Source organism: Corythoichthys intestinalis, chromosome 10 (genome assembly GCF_030265065.1).
Source record: "Corythoichthys intestinalis isolate RoL2023-P3 chromosome 10, ASM3026506v1, whole genome shotgun sequence".
NCBI lineage: Eukaryota > Metazoa > Chordata > Actinopteri > Syngnathiformes > Syngnathidae > Corythoichthys > Corythoichthys intestinalis.
Genome location: NC_080404.1, coordinates 37,858,211 through 37,876,375, shown reverse-complemented (window position 1 = coordinate 37,876,375; position 18,165 = coordinate 37,858,211). Strand labels below are relative to the sequence as shown.

Sequence of the window (18,165 nt, the reverse complement as noted above, 5' to 3'; positions counted from 1 at the left end):
GATGCACGTCAAGTCTTCTCTGTTACAAACAAAACAATGTTAATAAAGTTATACTTTATTATAAGTTGATCTATGTTACTTTTTTTCTTTATTAGAAAAAAAAGGACACAATGTTAGGCAGATGCGTATTTATAATAGTAATTTATAGACAAATGATACTATTTACAGTGGCGGCAGAGAGTTTGGGGGGGGCGCGAAACATTTCCGTCTTCCTTGGGGGGGCGTGACAGAAAATAATTTAAAAGCACTGCATTAACTCATGTTAATTAATATATTAATAAATGTTAGATAAGCAATTATATTAATTATTGCAATGTTACTTAAACATGAGTTATTGTCTTAAAATGTTAGATAAGGGATTAAATTAATTATTGTCATGTTACTTAAACATTAATTATTGTCTAAAAATTTATTAACTAATGTTAATTAAGGGACCCTTATTGTAAAGTGTTACCCAAGTAATGTGTGCATTTTATGTAATTTCAACACTTTTAAAGTACAAGTCTCTGAATTCTTTTTAATAACATTGTTATGCCGTTGCTAATCAATGATGAGTATTTCTTACCATTAATGCGACTGCTGGTGCTACATGGTTTTGCTGATGGCTTTGTAGGCTGGCAGGCGTTGAGAAACTTAGGATGCGTCTCTTTTCATGTTCACGAAACAAGTTTATATATCGGTAGATTTTTTTTCTTTGCGAACTCAGTGAAGGACTTGAATAAATCCTCCCCTCTTGTTGTTTCTTTCAGTCAAAACCTGGCAATCACGCTAAACTGGGAGAAGTTGCTTTCATCTGTTGACTCATCCAAGCGAGAGAAAAAAGGCTGCCGCACTTATGTCCTTCTGATAAGAACGATACACCTCGTTTTTTTTTCTTTTTGCCATCTTCTCAAAAGGGGTTCTGAAATTAGCTGACAAGTGACAACGCGGAAAACAAAACTGAAAACGAGGGAACTTTACTTCCTGATCACACGCACATGCGCATATCGGCCGCTATTTTCGACAGCAAAATACAGCAACCCTACTTGAACAGTGTCTCTGCCTCATCTGCGTTACCTATGCGATTGATAGATAGTTAAATAGATAGACACAACGACATGTATGTTTGCCACTTTCCCACTAAAATTACTGCGAACTGGCTTTCTAGTCGCCTGTGACCGTCGCGGTTTCGCGCAATGCACCGTTACCAACCTGCACTGTTTGGTAATGCGGTGCTCTCAACTCCGAACCGTTATCGGGAGCGGACTGGCAATTTCCGTGACTCGTTTGTCGTCGCTCCTATGTCCGGTTTTTCCTTCGGGTGGGGGGGCGTAGTATATAAAAACACATAAACGTGTCGGATGTTTTTTTATAATAGGCTTTATTAACACAAACAAAAACCAGTGGGGGACACCAAGCCACTCAACACAGCGTTCCAGCGCAACTTTCTCTTTACACTTGTCCTTCTCTCTCGCCTTGCGCTCGCCCACTTCTTCTTCTGCACTACATTGGCAATGCCGGTCATATTGAAAGGGACAGCGGCCCCTTGGGGATGCCGGTAAGAGTGCAAAGGAGTACAACGAAACTGTTTTTGTTTTTTGTCTTCACTCTGACAGCCTGCGTTGGCGGAGCTGTTCAGAAGTGATTCTGAAGATGAAGACTTATAATGGATTTGTTAATGATTTGGAGTGAGATTGAGAGTATGGTAGACAAGTTCTGTTGTGTTGTTTAGGCTGTTGTTATTTGAATAATTGCGTTAACAGACACCTACCTGTTTAGCCAGTTGTTCTCTATTTTATTGTTATTACTACGGTATATTGAATGTCAGTTCTTTGTCTCTGATAGAATTCCCCCACATAATGTGATTTAATTCTGCATATTTTGACCAGTCCAATTTATACTCAGGTGCGACTTATAGTCCGAAATATACGGTTATTAAAATACTATTATTTTTATTCTTTGTTTAAAAAAAAAACGATAAAAAGACCTGCTTTTGCCGAGTGTTTTGCATGCCCAAATTTTAAGTCTCGTTGAGTGTCTTCCCGGTGTGGCCCACGTCAATTGATGGAACGGCCTTGTTTTTGAAAGCCGCCCAAATTTGCCAGCTTGTTGATCCAATTTGCCCACAGCTTTGGGGAAAGCGGCAAGAAGAGAAGGAAGAGGAGGCTTGAATGCCATGATGTCGTCCCATTAATCAGTCTCCCTTGCCTAAGTGCCGCGTATGTGCGTGTGTGTTTGTGTCTCCAAAGTCAATGCGACTGCATCATAAAGCCGTAAAAGGATGTGCATCATGTGGGCGCGGTTGCAGTTTGCCTCCCGAAAACAACGTTAATGATGCAAAGAGGAGGCGGAACTTTCTCTGTGTTGCCATCAAAAGCCCACTCGCTTTGTTTTATGACCTACAAGTTACTTTAGTGCCGATGCACTTAACTTTTGAAGGCATAGCACCTCTTCTCCTTCCTGCCACGTTCTTGTCAAACTGGACAAACAAAACTTTTTTTCCTGGCCGATTGAATTTTTCGGCACACTAAAATACTTCGTTGCCATTTCTAATTGTAATACTGCATTGATTTTATACAGTGTTTTTCTTGTTGCTCTGAACATCAGCTTTACAAATGCCACGTGCGCTGTGCAGGCAGGGTGTGCCATCCTCATGATGAATATTGCGCTTCGTTGGAAAAAAAAAGAAAAAAACGCATAAAGTTTAAATTTATAAATGCCAAAAACTGTTATAATAAAAAAAATAGAATACCTAAAAACTACAGTAGTATCTTGACCCTACGAATTTAATTCGTTCCAGGACCTGGTTATTATGTTGAAATGGTCGTATGTCAAGACGGTTTTCTCCATAAGAAAACATTATAATTCGATTAATTCATTCCACAGCCCAAAAAAACTATGATAAATCCTTGATAAATACTGCAGGTACCATTCCAAATAGCAATTCCACATAGCAGAAATAATGTATTATAAATCAATAGGAAAAAAAAAGTTTTTATTGTCACCTTAACTTATAGAGACGAGCAAACGTAGGTTGGAGGAGACGACGGGTGTGGATGTAGAGGAGGATATGGTGAGCAGTGTCCTGTCTAATTCCATTTCCAGTTCAATCACAAGCACACCACGCTCATATTTTTCTATGATTTCTTTCTTCAGTTCAGTGGTAAGCGTCACCTTTTTTTGTTTATCGCGTCCCCTCATCCTATCCCTGAGGGCCGGTTGGTGGCGGCGCGGATGGTACTGGATCCCGGGGGGATGGCGGCGGCCCTCTTGCTGGCACTGCGGGAGGAGGGATGGGCTGCGCTGGCTCGCCCGCCACCCCCAATTAGCTGGGGAAGGGCCGTGGCCCTGGGGTGGCTCCCGCGTGGCATTTCCATTCGTCTGCAGGACTATCACATGTCTGATGGGAATGACGCATGACTAGGTGCAAATAGACACACTTAAGTAGAGAAACTCTGTGTCAGGATTAGCGATCAGGCAGCATGGAAGAGGATGCCAACTAGGCCTGTCGCGATAAAATATTTTAGTGGGCGATAAATTCTGTCATAAATTATTGCAATATGCAATATTATTGCGCCCCCCCCCCCCCCCCCATTTTTTTTAACCAAATTACAATAACACAGTAAGAACAAAGTATACACTCACCGGCCACTTTATTAGGTACACCATGCGAGTAACGGGTTGGACCCCCTTTTGCTTTCAGAACTGCCTCAATTCTTCGTGGCATATATTCAACAAGGTGCTGGAAGCATTCCTCAGAGAGTTTGGTCCATATTGACATGATGGCATTACACAGCTGGTGCAGATTTGTCGGCTGCACATCCATGATGCGAATCTCCGGTTCCACCACATCCCAAAGATGCTCTATTGGATTGAGATCTGGTGACTGTGGAGGCCATTCGAGTACAGTGAACTCATTGTCATGTTCAAGAAACCAGTCTGAGATGATTCCAGCTTTATGACATGGCGCATCATCCTGCTGAAAGTAGCCACCAGAGGTTGGGTACATTGTGGTCATAAAGGGATGGACATGGTCAGCAACAATACTCAGGTGACAATAAAGGTGGCGTTCCAACGATGCTCACTTGGTACCAAGGGGCCCAAAGAGTGCCAAGAAAATATTCCCCACACCATTACAACACCATCAGCCTGAACCGTTGATACAAGGTAGGATGGATCCATGCTTTCATGTTGTTGACGTCAAATTCTTACCCTACCATCCGAATGGCGCAGCAGAAAGCGAGACTTATCAGACCAGGCAACGTTTTTTCAATCTTCTATTATCCAATTTCGATGAGCTTGTGCAAATTGTAGCCTCAGTTTCCTGTTCTTAGCTGAAAGGAGTGGCACCCGGTGTGGTCTTCTGCTGCTGTAGCCCATCTGCCTCAAAGTTCGACGTAATGTGCGTTCAGAGGTGCTCTTCTGCCTACCTTGGTTTTAATGGGTGGTTATTTGAGTCACTGTTGCCTTTCTATCAGCTCGAACCATTCTGGCCATTCTCCTCTGACCTCTGGCATCAACAAGGCATTTCCGCCCACAGAACTGCCGCTCACTGGATATTTTTACTTTTTCGGACCATTCTCTGTAAACCCTAGAGATGGTTGTGCGTGAAAATCCCAGTAGATCAGTTTCTGAAATACTCAGACCAGCCCTTCTGGCACCAACATGCCACGTTCAAAGTCACTCAAATCACTTTCTTCCCCATACTGATGCTCAGTTTGAACTGCGGGAGATTGTCTTAAACCATGTCTACATACCTAAATGCACTGAGTTGCAGCCACGTGATTGGCTGATTAGAAATTAAGTGTTAACGAGCAGTTGGACAGGTGTACCTAATAAAGTGGCCTGTGAATGTATACTGTATAGCATTTCTGTGGGCCTTGCAAAATCAGTCAAAATCCAGTAAAACTGCCGGGAGCGAAGGGGGTTGCTCCGGTGAAAATGGCTGGGAGTGAATGAGTTATTTGGCAGCACACCATGGTCTCTCCTAACTGTCCCATCAGAATCCCGAAGGGTCCTTGAAGCTCTCTCCGCCAAGTCCATCCGTCAGTCATCCCGGCGTAATAAAGCCATCACAGCGACCCGGTGTTGAAAAATAGCCTCGTCTTTCTCGCGGGCCCAGACGTGTTTCTAAGAATACAAGCGGTCGAAACGGGCCAATTATAGCGCAGACGGGAAGCTTGCGGAATGTCGGCTTTGATTGCTCTGTTGCCCCCGACAAGATGGTCGCGGGAAAATCATGCGGGGGCCTGTTTGAGGTCGGAATTGGAATGGAATGCTGAGTCATCACATCCAATGCGGATGACTATTGTTGTGTCGTATCTTTGCATGTGGTTCTTACATAAAGTAGGAAAATGTCTGACATGAGGCAAGATTAGTCTTTCTTGTTTTTTCCAGCATCTCTTGGAGGAAGCGAGTGTTTCCCACTTTTCCTGCCAAAGTTTTTTCAGCCGCTCTGAACTTTCGAACAAGAAGTCTCTTGTGACTACTCATGGTCGCTCCTTCCTCAGGGTGACGTCCATCCTTTTTTTACGGGGGGTGTTCAGTCCGCTTAGCCACTACATACACAATGTATGAGGAAATAAGCAAACCATCCCAGATGTTTTGGCCTGTGTAAGCGGCCCATCTGTTGTCAGAGAGACAGCTGGTGGATGTTGAGAAAGTTCACTGTCGATTTGACTGCTGACTTGCTGCATATTTATTCGTGTTGTCCTATTTTAAAATTAATTAATTGATTCTTCACTAAAAAGGGTTGAACATTAGATAGAGATAAAACAAAAATGTTTCCACATTTTCTTATTAAGTGAAACATTTTGGGGGGGGGGGAACAGAATGGTCTTCGGGCTGCAGCTATTGATTATTTTAGTAATTGAGTATTCTACCGAAAATTCCATCTATTAATCGAGTAATCTGATCAAACATTTTTATACGTAAAGAGAAATTATAAATATACATGAGAAAACAAGCCATTTCACATAATATTGAACAAGTTTTAGACAATCAATGTCTTATGTTAGATGGACATTGTTGAAAACAGCCAAGATGTACATTGTTGAAAACAGCCAACAATTGCATCTCAGATGTGACAAGAAAAAAACCCAACAAATTCACTGCTTTCTCTCAAAAAAAAACTTCAGATCTTATATATATATATATTTTTTTCTTACCTAAGATGTCATTACGCTTGATAACACATATCACTTAAAAGTTAGGTGTTTTTCCCACGTGTTTCGATTGAATTTCCATTTGTGTCAAGCTGTTTTTAAGTTCTAGTTAAGTATTAAGTTACCTTATTTTTCGGACTATAAGTCGCAGTTTTTTATTCATAGTTTGGCTGGGGGTGCAACTTATACTCAGGAGCGACTTATGTGTGAAATTATTAACACATTATGATATCATTTCACAAGTTATTTTGGTGTTTTGGAGTGACACTGATGGTTTGGTAAACTTGTTAGCATGTTCTTTATGCTATAGTTATCTGAATAACTCTTAATAGCTATGGCCACGTTCGCGTTCAGCCTTTGGCAATGTGTGTTCAATTGTATTATTGACTTTTTTATATTGAAATGCATGCTTTTAGTTTGTGGCGCTTTCACGTCCAAGTGGGAGCGCACTCACACTTGTTTACGCGAAGAAGAGTGCTCACACGCCAGAAGAAGACGGACAGCTACGCAGCGTCTCTGAGCGAGTGGGTGAGAGAAAGAGAGAGAGAGAGAAACACGGCGAACCTACATTGTTTATGCTTGTAAAATATCTCTACAGAGGCAACGCCTGTGTGTATCATCTTTTCTGTTGTTGTTGTGTGTTTTCCACCTGCGATCGGACACTTAGAGCCAGTTGTGTGGTTGTTTGAACGATGTGCTAATGCTAGCGAAAGCATGCTAACCTTTTGTGTCATTGCTGTAATAGCAGCTAATAATCATTTATTTACGTTGATCCGAACCTGTTTGGTATCGAGGGCGAAATTGATTCAGCAAATTATACGGACGTCCAGCATCGTCATTTGGGAGTTTAGCTCGCTGTATAGCCAGGACCGAGCTGTAGCGTCCTGGTGAGGACAGTATATTCGCATTTCGTTGTTCATGCATCATGTAACATCATACTGTACACTTATTCAGCATGTTGTTCTCTATTGTATTTTTATTTTAAATTGCCTTTCAAGATGACATATCTGTTCTATGTGTTGGATTTTATCAAGTAAATTTCCCCCAAAAATGCGACTTATACTCCGGTGCGACGTATATATTTTTTTTTCTCTTCGTTGGGCATTTTATGGCTGGTGCGACTTATACTCAGGTGTGACTTACAGTCCGAAAAATACAGTAGTCTAATTTGTAAGTCCTGATAGGATTTTGAATTTTTGCAGTGTTCAACATAAATGTAACTGCAGTATTGGAGCACATTAGCCATCAGTACTACTTGGTATTTTATCCATCAATAACTACTGAGCTAAAATTGACAGTTCCCTTTTATTTTACACCCTCATCTTTCTACAGCGCTGTGTTTATACAGATTAAATAAAGCCTGGAAGAAAACATGTTAGCCACGCATAGACAGTAGTCATAATTAATAAAAACGTTACGTTATCAAGGTACAGTAATGTTAATCTTATTTATTAGCGCTACGTTAACTTAATTTTACCTTGTTCCGAGTATCGCTCCTCTGCTCTCGGAATAAACTGGGTGCCGTCGGTGGAGCATTGAGTATAGCATAGCGCTGTTTTACAGTGAATACATGAAACAGTGTTCGCCTTGGTCTCCAGCTCGAAATGTTCCTCCACAGTTTTGACATTTTCTGCTTTTTCTTGGTGCATTTCTCTTCGCTTTTGTCTGCTTCTTCATCGTTACATCTATATTCATGCGTGGTTGAAATGAAATACTGTATATCTGCTGCCTCTGTCTTCTTCCTGTACGCATGTGACGTCAGCCCTTTGTGCCGCGTTAAAAGTAGTCCAGGCAAAACGTCATGCTTAGAGCTGGCAAAGTTAAATGATTCCTCGGGGCGGGGACAATTCCTCAATCAATTTTTAAAATCGAGGTACTGAAAATATTCGAGTAATCATTTCAACTCTAGAATGGTCCATCAATGCAGTCTGTAAAAAGTTTTAAAGTATTTTTCAGTGGCTACCGTTGAATGTGATAGACATCCAATCCATTTGAATTGGAAGGGCTGGCTGCGAATGAACATCCGACAGACGTCCAACATTCGTCATTTGCTGCTGGCACTCCATATTCAAATGGATCGGATTTCTAACAGTGAAAAACAAATTTAAAAAATTTACAGAAGAAACCAAATGATTGGTCATATGTAATCATCCATGGCAATGAAAGAGTTTAAAAAAAAACTCACACACACACAAAAAACCTAATCTTTTCCACAGCATTCACAGTATCATTGTTTTACCAACGTTTTTTGTCAAAGTTTTTTTTTTTTTTTTTTTTTTTTTTTTTTTTGGAATGAATTATTTTTGTCACACTAAAATCCAATAAGCACAAACTGAAACTAGGTTTTGGGACATATTCATAACAAAAAAAATCACTCATTGGAGCCGATCATGCGCAGCCAAGATGAGCATTCAAAACACTTTGTATACATCCTCAACATGCAACTGCATGCAGTTCCAAACACCCATCCTCTCCTCCCCATTAGAATCATAACCAGACAATGATTATATTAAAGCCACACCCACAAGACTAATTTCACTAAGTGCAAAAAAGCATTTGGCAGAGTGTGTGCAAACACAACAAGCGTCCGTCTGGCCGTCCACATGTGCAAGCTCAACAAAAGTCCAACAAGCTGCCTCTGGCCTTTTGCCTCGTCCGGCTTGCTAAATGTCTTTCGGGCGTCAGGTTGGCTGCCGAAGGACACAAAATGGACAGATTCGGACCTTGCGTTTATGGGAACATTGTAATCTGAGCTGTGTTTTATTCCTGCTTTCTCACTATACAACGTATGTCTTGTCTACTTTCAGATCACCAAAAATTGGAGCGGGAGGCAAGAATCTGTCGCTTGCTCAAACATCCGAACATAGGTGAGTTGGATGGGTGCTACAAGATGGTTCATATTTTGCTCAGGATAAAGAATATTCTTGGAGCATTGTACTGTAGGCCAGTCACAATGGATTATTTTGATAGTCAAGTAATCACCAATTAGTTTTGCGTTGAGTCGACTTATCAGGTCATACTGTGGTCTTAACATTTTTGCTGGGAATGTGCATTGGAATAAAGAACTAGACACTGTGAAATGTTGTACTATGAGTATTTTGTAACTCTATCACTGTTTGCCAAAGCAAAAAAAAGAAAATATCAATTTTAATTCAATACTTTCATCGAAGACTACAGAAATCAGAAATCAGAGATTCACAAGTCCCACCCTTTTCAATTAAAGCAACACTAGGTAACTTTTCTACCTTTCTAAAATATTTTCATAACATTTGTGATGATATGTTGACTGACAGCTTGTTGAATAACACCTCTTTTATATCTTGAGGGGGTCTGTATCACTTTTACCGGTACTAATTAACTTTGAGGAGAGTGGCAGGAACCCTGGCACACAAAAAAACTCTAAATCTGCTGACTGCTTTACGGCATACGTCACTTCCCCCTTAGACCATACATTATAAAGACGGAAGTCGATGCAAACGCTTTCGTGCCAAGATGGCATAGCAAAACAAGAGACAAAAAGTCTTGTCTGAGGATGAAAAAAAGATAAAAGGACACTCAAGATTAAACATTGCGTGATGGCCCCCTTCCAACCGAACTCGTCGGCGCTGTTGAGTTCAGGTAGGAAGGGGGTTAGCCACACAAAGCCACACGGTTGCTAACCGTCATATGCTATTGATTTGCCACAACTATTACTATTCATTCGTAACACAAGCGCTGGAAACAGAAATGTCATTTAATCCATTTGCATGCAACAGGTAGATCAGGAATTTACGACACTAAGCACTAGAGGTGTGCGAAATTTCCGATTCTTAGATTATTCGCGATTCAGCCGTGGAAGATTCGAGAACGATTCACAAACATCCAAATTCCAATTATTGAAATATGTCAAGTAAAGCGGAAATAAAACACACTCAGCGTGCCGCGTGGTCTTCGGGACGCAATGAGGAACGGAGCAAGAGTAGCTCAACATCATGCTTGTCATTACCCGGCCCCTCGGGTAATGCCAATGCTCAACTCACAGCTCTAGCTCAACTCATGCCGCAAGATTAAAAAAAAAAACAACAACATACCTGACTGCTGCCGAAAGCTGCTACAAAGTACGTCCACAATACATAATGTTAAGGTAGATATCATATTTATATAGGACTAGATGTAAAATAGACTCGGTGGTGATAGCAGCACATGTAGAGAAAGCTAGATACGGGCGTTAGTAAACGGCCGCCATCTTAAAGCAGTAGACTTCCCTGCAAGGCTGTTGTAGCGAACCTTCTAAGCGAACCTAATTAACTTTTTATCTAAAATACTCCTAAATCAGTAAAATATTGACTTGAATCTATCCTTAAAATAGTTTTAAAACTTTCACATGTCGAAAGTAGACAAAAGGGAAATTATGGAATAACAGGAGCAATTTTAACAACTTTAACGGTTGATTGACAACATTAAATTAATTGAATGTAGTTTAAAGCTGCTGATACAGAATGGGGATTTGAGTATATTATTTGTTGTTTTTAACTGTTAACTTGATACTGAAATAGTCGTTTATTTTTAGGTATTTATTTATTTATTTATTTTTACAATTTTTGTAACTAATGTACAAAACATTAGCAGCTAATAGCAGGGGGTAGGGTGGGGGGGGGGGGGGGGGTCATCAATAATCGATTTATAATCGAATCGTAGCCTCTGAATCGTAATCGAATCGTTAGGTGCCCAAAGATTCCCACCTCTACTAAGCACTCATGGGAAATGCATTTTTCCTTATGGCAAAACACTTGCGCTTTTGTCCATTGGCGTTGCTAAAATCTACCAAAACTGAAAAGTTACATAATGTTGCTTTGAAAAAAAAAAAAAAAAAAATGAAAAACAGTAAAATGAAAAAAAAAAAATTTAACAAAAAACAGGTATTTGCTTGTTTTCCTTTTTGTTTTTTTTGGGGGGGGGTATAATTGAAAACTCGATTAAAAACAACTACATAAATACAGACTTTTAAAAAATGACTAAGAAAATATTGACTATTAAATGTTAAAAAAAAAGTTATGGACAAATTTTAGGTCAGTCAAGTCTTAATATATCGAACATCAAAGTTGTTGTTCAGTCATTTGATCATCGAGTCGTTGTTGATTAGTCGATATTGTACATTTGGCACTGCTAATCGTGAGGATATGTAAGGCTTTGTCCATTATGTATTTGCATTAAGCTAGCGTCATATTTTACGGAAATCTGCTTCCTGTTTCTAGTTCGACTACATGACAGCATATCAGAGGAGGGCTTCCATTACCTTGTTTTTGATCTGTAAGTACTCACTAATTTACTAGTTGTTTATTATTTTAACAAATTTCCACAAATCTATTTATCTCATTGGCTGCTATTGACAGCGATAGATGTCCAATCCATTCGAACTGGGAGGATTGGCCAGTCCTCCCAGTTCAGATGAATTGAATGTATTTTTTTTTTTTTTCGCATTGCCTATTAAGTATTTTGAAATATGACAGTAAAATAACAATTTAAGGAAATAGTTTAATTTCAATGTATTTTTATTTTGAGAAATGTGTAAACATTTCCAAAATATTATTCTATGTACCGTAATTTTCGGACTATAAGCCGCTACTTTTTCCTTCATTTTGATACCTGTGGCTTATAGTCTAGTGCGGCTTATTTGTTGATTTTTTTAGGTAACACTTTATTTGACAGCGATGTCATAAGACTGTCATAAGATCATCAAAATTATGACATGACACTATCATGGACATTACTGAATGCTTATGTCATTAAGTGTCATTTGGCAAATTATGTCACTAACTCAATTATTTTCCATCTTGGATCTTTTGCATCCATTCAAAAGTGAGATCATTTGCCGGATAACACTTAATGACATCTGTTATAAGCATTCATGAATGCTCAGGACAGAGAAATGTCATAATTATGATTGTGTAATGACAGTCTTATGGCACCACTGCCAAATAAAGAGTTAGCAAATACCATAACTAGTAATTGATGAAACAATTGGAACAGTAACTGAAGAAATATTTAGAACAGAACATGATTTTTGATTGTTATTTACATCTGTAGCGCTGCAACGCATGCTAAGAGGCATGTTGGATGACAACAGTCAACAGCAGGTGGCAGCAGAGGTTGACTGTCTCCCCTAAGAGAGCAGTGATGGCCAAATGAAGCTTCTTGAAGCAATAAAGCTTTGCACTAATTGGTTCAAAGTTTAATGATGGTTCATTTGGTCTTATGACAGTCGGTCGTATGATGCCGCTGTCAAATAAAGTTGTACCAGTTAATATCTTTTGGTGTAAACATCCCATGATACAGTGAGGACAGCTGCAGCTTATAGTCCAGTGCGGCTTAACTATGAACAAATGTCGTTTTCGTGCCAAATTTGGTGGGCTGCGGCTTATAGTCAGGTGCGCCTTATAGTGCGAAAATGAGGGTACACATATTTTTACTGTACGTTTCTGAAGCAATTTGTGCTGAATTCTGAATTTAAAAAAAAAAAAAAAAAAGCAATATTTTGATCATTTTTGCCATGTGGTTGTAACATAAAATATCCTGGAAATTTAAGATATTTTTAAATGATTTTTTTTTTTTTACATTTAATTGTGGAGCAGTGTTAAAATTTACCTGAAAAATGAATCGATTTTATAATCTGATTGGAATGGATTAAAATTTGGAAGTTCTGCCAATTTTTTTTTTTTTAATCATTTTTCACAATTGTCTGTCTGCAACAAAACAAAATATTGTGTTCAGCGACATAATATTGCCCAAAAGAATTTTGAAAAAATTGTGGAAAACTTCTTTTCCTTACGTACGTATATTTTATATATTAATCAGGTATGGTATGGTGTATGGTATGGTATGGTGTATGGTATGGTGTATGGTATGGTATGGTGTATGGTATGGTATGGTATGGTATGGTATGGTATGGTATGGTATTTTCATATGGGTGTCGCACATATAAAAAAAATCTAGAAGAAACAGTAAACAACAAGTAAAAATGTTTTAAATGGACAAAGTAGAATTAAAATGTATCCATCAACTAATTGCAATGTCAATAAACATGATTGCATTTTGTGTGTTGCTGTTTTTTGTGGCCTCATATGTATAGCATATGTTTTTGCTTAACGCAGCTTCCTTAAAACAAGCTAATATCCATTTTGTGTGTGTGTGTTTTTAGGGTGACTGGCGGGGAGTTATTTGAAGACATCGTCGCCCGAGAGTATTACAGCGAGGCGGACGCCAGGTACGATACTATCTTTGTCCTCTTGCTGATTCTTTGCATGTTGTTGTTTCGGGCTTCCTGGCACCGTGTCAGCATGCGGTTCGCTAAATGCCATTTCATGAATAAGTCATGAAGAGCTGCAATTGTAGTTTGGGGGCTTGTTTGATGAGCGTTACCACCCTCACACACTCAGTTCACCTGTTCTGGGTTTGTGTTTCTGCGTGTACAGCCACTGCATCAATCAAATCTTGGAGAGTGTCAGCCACATCCACCAGCACGACATCGTGCATCGAGACCTGAAGGTGAGACATTACGGCATTTCCTGTCGACGCCTCTCGCTCGAGTTCTCCTCCTCCTCCTCCTCCTCCTCCTCCTCCTCCTCCTCCTCTGGATGAGCATGACGACAGCGGGACAGATGCTATTTTGGGCGCCGTCTGACATGATGTCGGGTGACGATTTCACCCTCGCTGCCTCCCACCCGGGCGGAATTATTCACCCCCGACCGCATTCTGACCTCATCAGTTTTTGTTCCTCATGCCCTCCCTAATGAAACTTAACTCATCTACTGCCATTGACGGCAATAGATGTCCAATCCATTTCACAAGGGAGAAGTTGGACGTGTTTTGTCATCAACTGATAACCAATTAGTAAAAAAAAACAATAATAGTAATAACAATAATAGTAACAAATGTCATTTTAATTCGTAGGAAGTTATTTCTTATTTTAAAAAAAAAAAAAAAATCAAGGTTAGATGAAGTAATTTGTGCATTTAAAACAAATACATATTATATATTCCTTTGTGTGAGTAAATTTTTTTTTTTTTTTTATCGTAATTCATATATTTTCTTTAATCCCCCCAAACTATTTCAAGTAAACAAATATTGCAATTGTTTTTTTTTTAATTTAAAAACTGTTTTTAAAATAAATTGAACATGAACAAGTATTTTTTTTCCAATTAAAATTGATTGAAATATTTAATTATTAAAAAAAAAAAAATACAAATTTCAATATAATATTGAAGTATCTTTTTACGTTTAAATTAGGGCTGTCAAAATTATCGCGTTAACGGGCGTTAATTAATTTTTAAAATTAATCACGTTAAAATATTTGACGCAATTAACGCAGATGCCCCGCTCAGACAAATTTAAATGACAGTCCAGTGAAACGCTCATTTGTTAATTGTGTTTTATGGAGTTTTGCCGCCCTTTGCTGCCGCTTGGGTGCGACTGATTTTATAGGCTTCAGCACCCGTGAGCATTGTGGAAGTAATTATTGACAGCAACAATGGCGGGCTACTACTTTATTTTTTGATTGAAAATTTTACAAATTTTATTAAAGCAAAAACATTAAGAGGGGTTTTAATATAAAATTTCTATAACTTGTACTAACATTTTAAGAACTACAAGTCTTTCTATCCATGGATCGCTTTAACAGAATGTTAATAATGTTAATGCCATCTTGTTGATTCATTGTTATAATAAACAAATACAGGCCTTATGTACCGTATGTTGAATGTATATATACAGCTTGTCTTTCCATTCCAACAATAATTTACAGAAAAATATGTCATATTTTATAGATGGTTTGAATTGCGATTAATTACGATTAATTTTTAAGCTGTAATTAACTCCGTTAAAAATTCAAAAGCTATTCATTTTTTGGTTGTTAATGGAACATATTTTTTTCTATAGCAAAGCAAATGTTTAAAAATGTTATAAGTTGTTTTAACTTGAAATGAGTTGGACTTCTAATGCCGTCAATAGCTCTTAAAGATGATCATTTACTGCCAACCCTCCCTGTTCAAGGGCCTGCTCGCCTCATTAGAAAAAAAAGAAAATTGGAAAAAAAGGCCGTCTGGTTGCTATGGTAACCCAGGGGTGAGGTCACCCAGCTGCCGCAGTAGCGACTCATTACATCACCTCTTATTTATCGAGCTGGATTTTGTCAGCTCTGTGGCGAGCGCGCGGCATCAGCAAGTTGAATCAAGGATGCATCCAAGTGCATGTGTTTGTGTCTTCTCCAGCCAGAGAATCTACTCCTGGCCAGCAAGATGAAGGGAGCGGCAGTCAAGCTGGCCGACTTTGGCCTGGCTATCGAAGTGCAAGGGGACCAGCAGGCCTGGTTCGGTAGGTCCAAAGTCACCTCAAATGCTCACCGATTATCTACGGTGCTGGCCAAAAGTATTGATACTGCCCTGCAATTCTGTCAGATAATGCTAAATTTCTCCCAGAAAATGATTGCAATTACAAATGGTTTGGTAGTAATATCTTCATTTATTTTGCTTGCAATTAAAAAACACAAAAGAGAATGGGAAAAAAATTAAATCATGATTATTTTACGCACAACAAAAAATGAGCCGGACAAAAGTATTGGCACCCTCAGCCTAATACTTGGTAGCACAACCTTAACTACGAACAACCGCTTCAGTTATCCACCAGTGAGTTTCTTACAATGCTCTGCTGGAATTTTAGACCATTCTTCTTTGACCAACTGCTCCAGGTTTCTGAGATTTGAAGGGTGCCTTCTCCAGACTGCCATTTTCAGATCTCTCCACAGGTGTTCTATGGGATTCAGGTCTGAACTCATTGCTGACCACTTTAGAAGTCTCCAGTGCTTTCTCTCAAACCATTTTATAGTGCTTGTTGAAGTGTGTTTTGGGTCATTGTCGTACTGCAAGACCCATGACCAGTGTTGTTAATCATACTTTTAAAAAGTAATTAATTACAGTTACAAATTACTTCTCCCAAAAAGTAATTGCGTTAGTAACTCAGTTACCTCAATGTAAAAGTAATTAGTTACTTGGCAAAGTAACTGGTGATAATTTTCTTTTCTTTTTTTTTTCTCAAAAAAAAAAAGGTCACACAATGCGAAGTTTAAAGGGTTTTTGGGACAATTGGCCCTAGCCCAATTCTTTACCCTAAACTTAACTAGACACTGGGGTATTGCGGAACTTGCGATAACTAGATAGTAACCTTTGCTATGTGTGGAAGTCATTTAATGTTCTGAATCAATCGTTAAAGTTGGTAAAATTGCTGCCGTTATTCCATTAGTTCCCTTCTGTCTACTTTCGACGTGTAAGTTTTAAAACTGTTTCATGATTCAAAGATAGATTTAAGTCAAGATTTTGCCGATTTAGGAGCATTTTAGATAAAAGGTTACTTAGGTTCCCTAGGAAGGTTCTCTACAACAGAGCTTTCCGAAGAGGTGTACTGCTTTAAGATGGCGGCTGTTTACTAACTAGTTCTTTATATATGTTGCTATTGCCATCATGTCTGTCATTTGCATCTAGTTCTATAATATATGATTTCTACCGTAGCATTATGTGGGCGTAGCTTGTGGACTATTGGCTACATTATTGGAGCTACCTAGCATCGCATTTGCAACCGCGTCTTCCCCACTCCTGCTCTGCTCTCTCGTCGCCGTGAGTCTGTCTCTCTCAGACTTTTCTCGCATCCACCAGCATAGTAACGCACGCCTTTCCCGTCTCAGTAACGGTAACGGCGTTGCCAAGATGAGAAAAGTAATTAATTAGATTACTCACTACTGAAAAAAATAACGCCGTTATATTCTAACACCGTTATTAACAACACTGCCCATGACCTCTGAGGGACACCCAGCTTTCTCACACTGGGCCCTATATTATGCTGCAAAGTTTGTTGGCATTCTTCAAACTTCACAATGCCATGCACTCGGTCAAGCAGTCCAGTGCCACAGGTAGCAAAGCAACCCCAGAACATCAGGGAATCTTTGCCATGTTTGACTGTGGGGACAGTGTTCTTTTCTTTGAAGGCCTTGTTTTTTCCTATAAACTCTGTTGATGCCTTTTCCCAAAAAGCTCTACTTTTGTCTCATCTGACAAGAGAACATTCTTCCAAAACGTTTTTGGCTTTCTTAGGTACGTTTTGGCAAACTCTAGCCTTGCTTTTTTATGTCTCTGGGTCAGAAGTGGCGTCTTCCCGAGTGTCCTACCATAAAGTCCCTTTTCATTCAGACGCCAACGGATAGTATGGGTTGACACTGTTGTACCCTCGGACTGCGGGACAGCTTGAACTTGTTTGGATGTTAGTAGAGGTTCTTTATCCACCATCCACACAATCGTTGATCGAAATCTCTCGTCAATTTTTCTTTTCCGTCCACATCTAGGGAGGTTAGCCACAGTGCCATGGGCTTTACACTTATTGATGAAACTGCGCACGGTAGACACAGGAACATTCAGGTCTTTGGAGATGGACTTGTAGCCTTAAGATTGCCCATGCTTCCTCACAGTTTTGCTTCTCCAGTCCTCAGACAGTTCTTTGGTCTTCTTTTTTTTTTTGTACGTGCTCAATGTGGTACACAAAAGGACGGAGGTTGAGTCAACTTTAATCCATTTTAACTGGCTGCAAGTGTGATTTAGTAATTGTTATGTTGCCACAGGTAAGTAACAGGTGTTGTTAATTACGCAAATTAGAGAAGCGTCACATGATTTTTCAAAGGGTGCCAATACTTTTGTCCGGCCCATTCTTGGAGTTTTGTATAAAATGCTAATGATTTATTTTTTTTCTCCATTCTCTTTTGTGTTTTTTTCATTGCAAGCAAAATAAATGATATTAAAAGATATTACTACCTAAGCATTTGTAATTAGAATCATTTTCTGGGAGAAATTGAGCATTATCTGACAGAATTGCAGGGGTGTCAATACTTTTGGCCAGCAGTGTATTGTACTAGAAAAGGCAAAACTGGAAAAAAAAATACAAAATGCATACAATCATTGTATAATTTGACATAATGAAATAATTTATACTTGTGGATAATTATTAT

At 39.1% G+C, this 18,165-nt stretch overlaps 1 protein-coding gene across 13 annotated transcripts in view; it reads left to right on the top strand.

The window, feature by feature from the left end:
- LOC130922706 (calcium/calmodulin-dependent protein kinase type II subunit gamma-like) overlaps positions 1–18,165 on the top strand; it is a 67,766-nt gene that overhangs the window by 14,125 nt on the left and 35,476 nt on the right. For all 13 annotated transcript variants that reach the window (XM_057847657.1, XM_057847656.1, XM_057847653.1 and 10 more), the window contains exons 3-7: positions 8,951–9,010; positions 11,378–11,432; positions 13,321–13,386; positions 13,595–13,667; positions 15,389–15,491. In XM_057847657.1, coding sequence (XP_057703640.1) covers positions 8,951–9,010; positions 11,378–11,432; positions 13,321–13,386; positions 13,595–13,667; positions 15,389–15,491 — 357 coding nt within the window. The remainder of the gene's footprint in view (positions 1–8,950; positions 9,011–11,377; positions 11,433–13,320; positions 13,387–13,594; positions 13,668–15,388; positions 15,492–18,165) is intronic.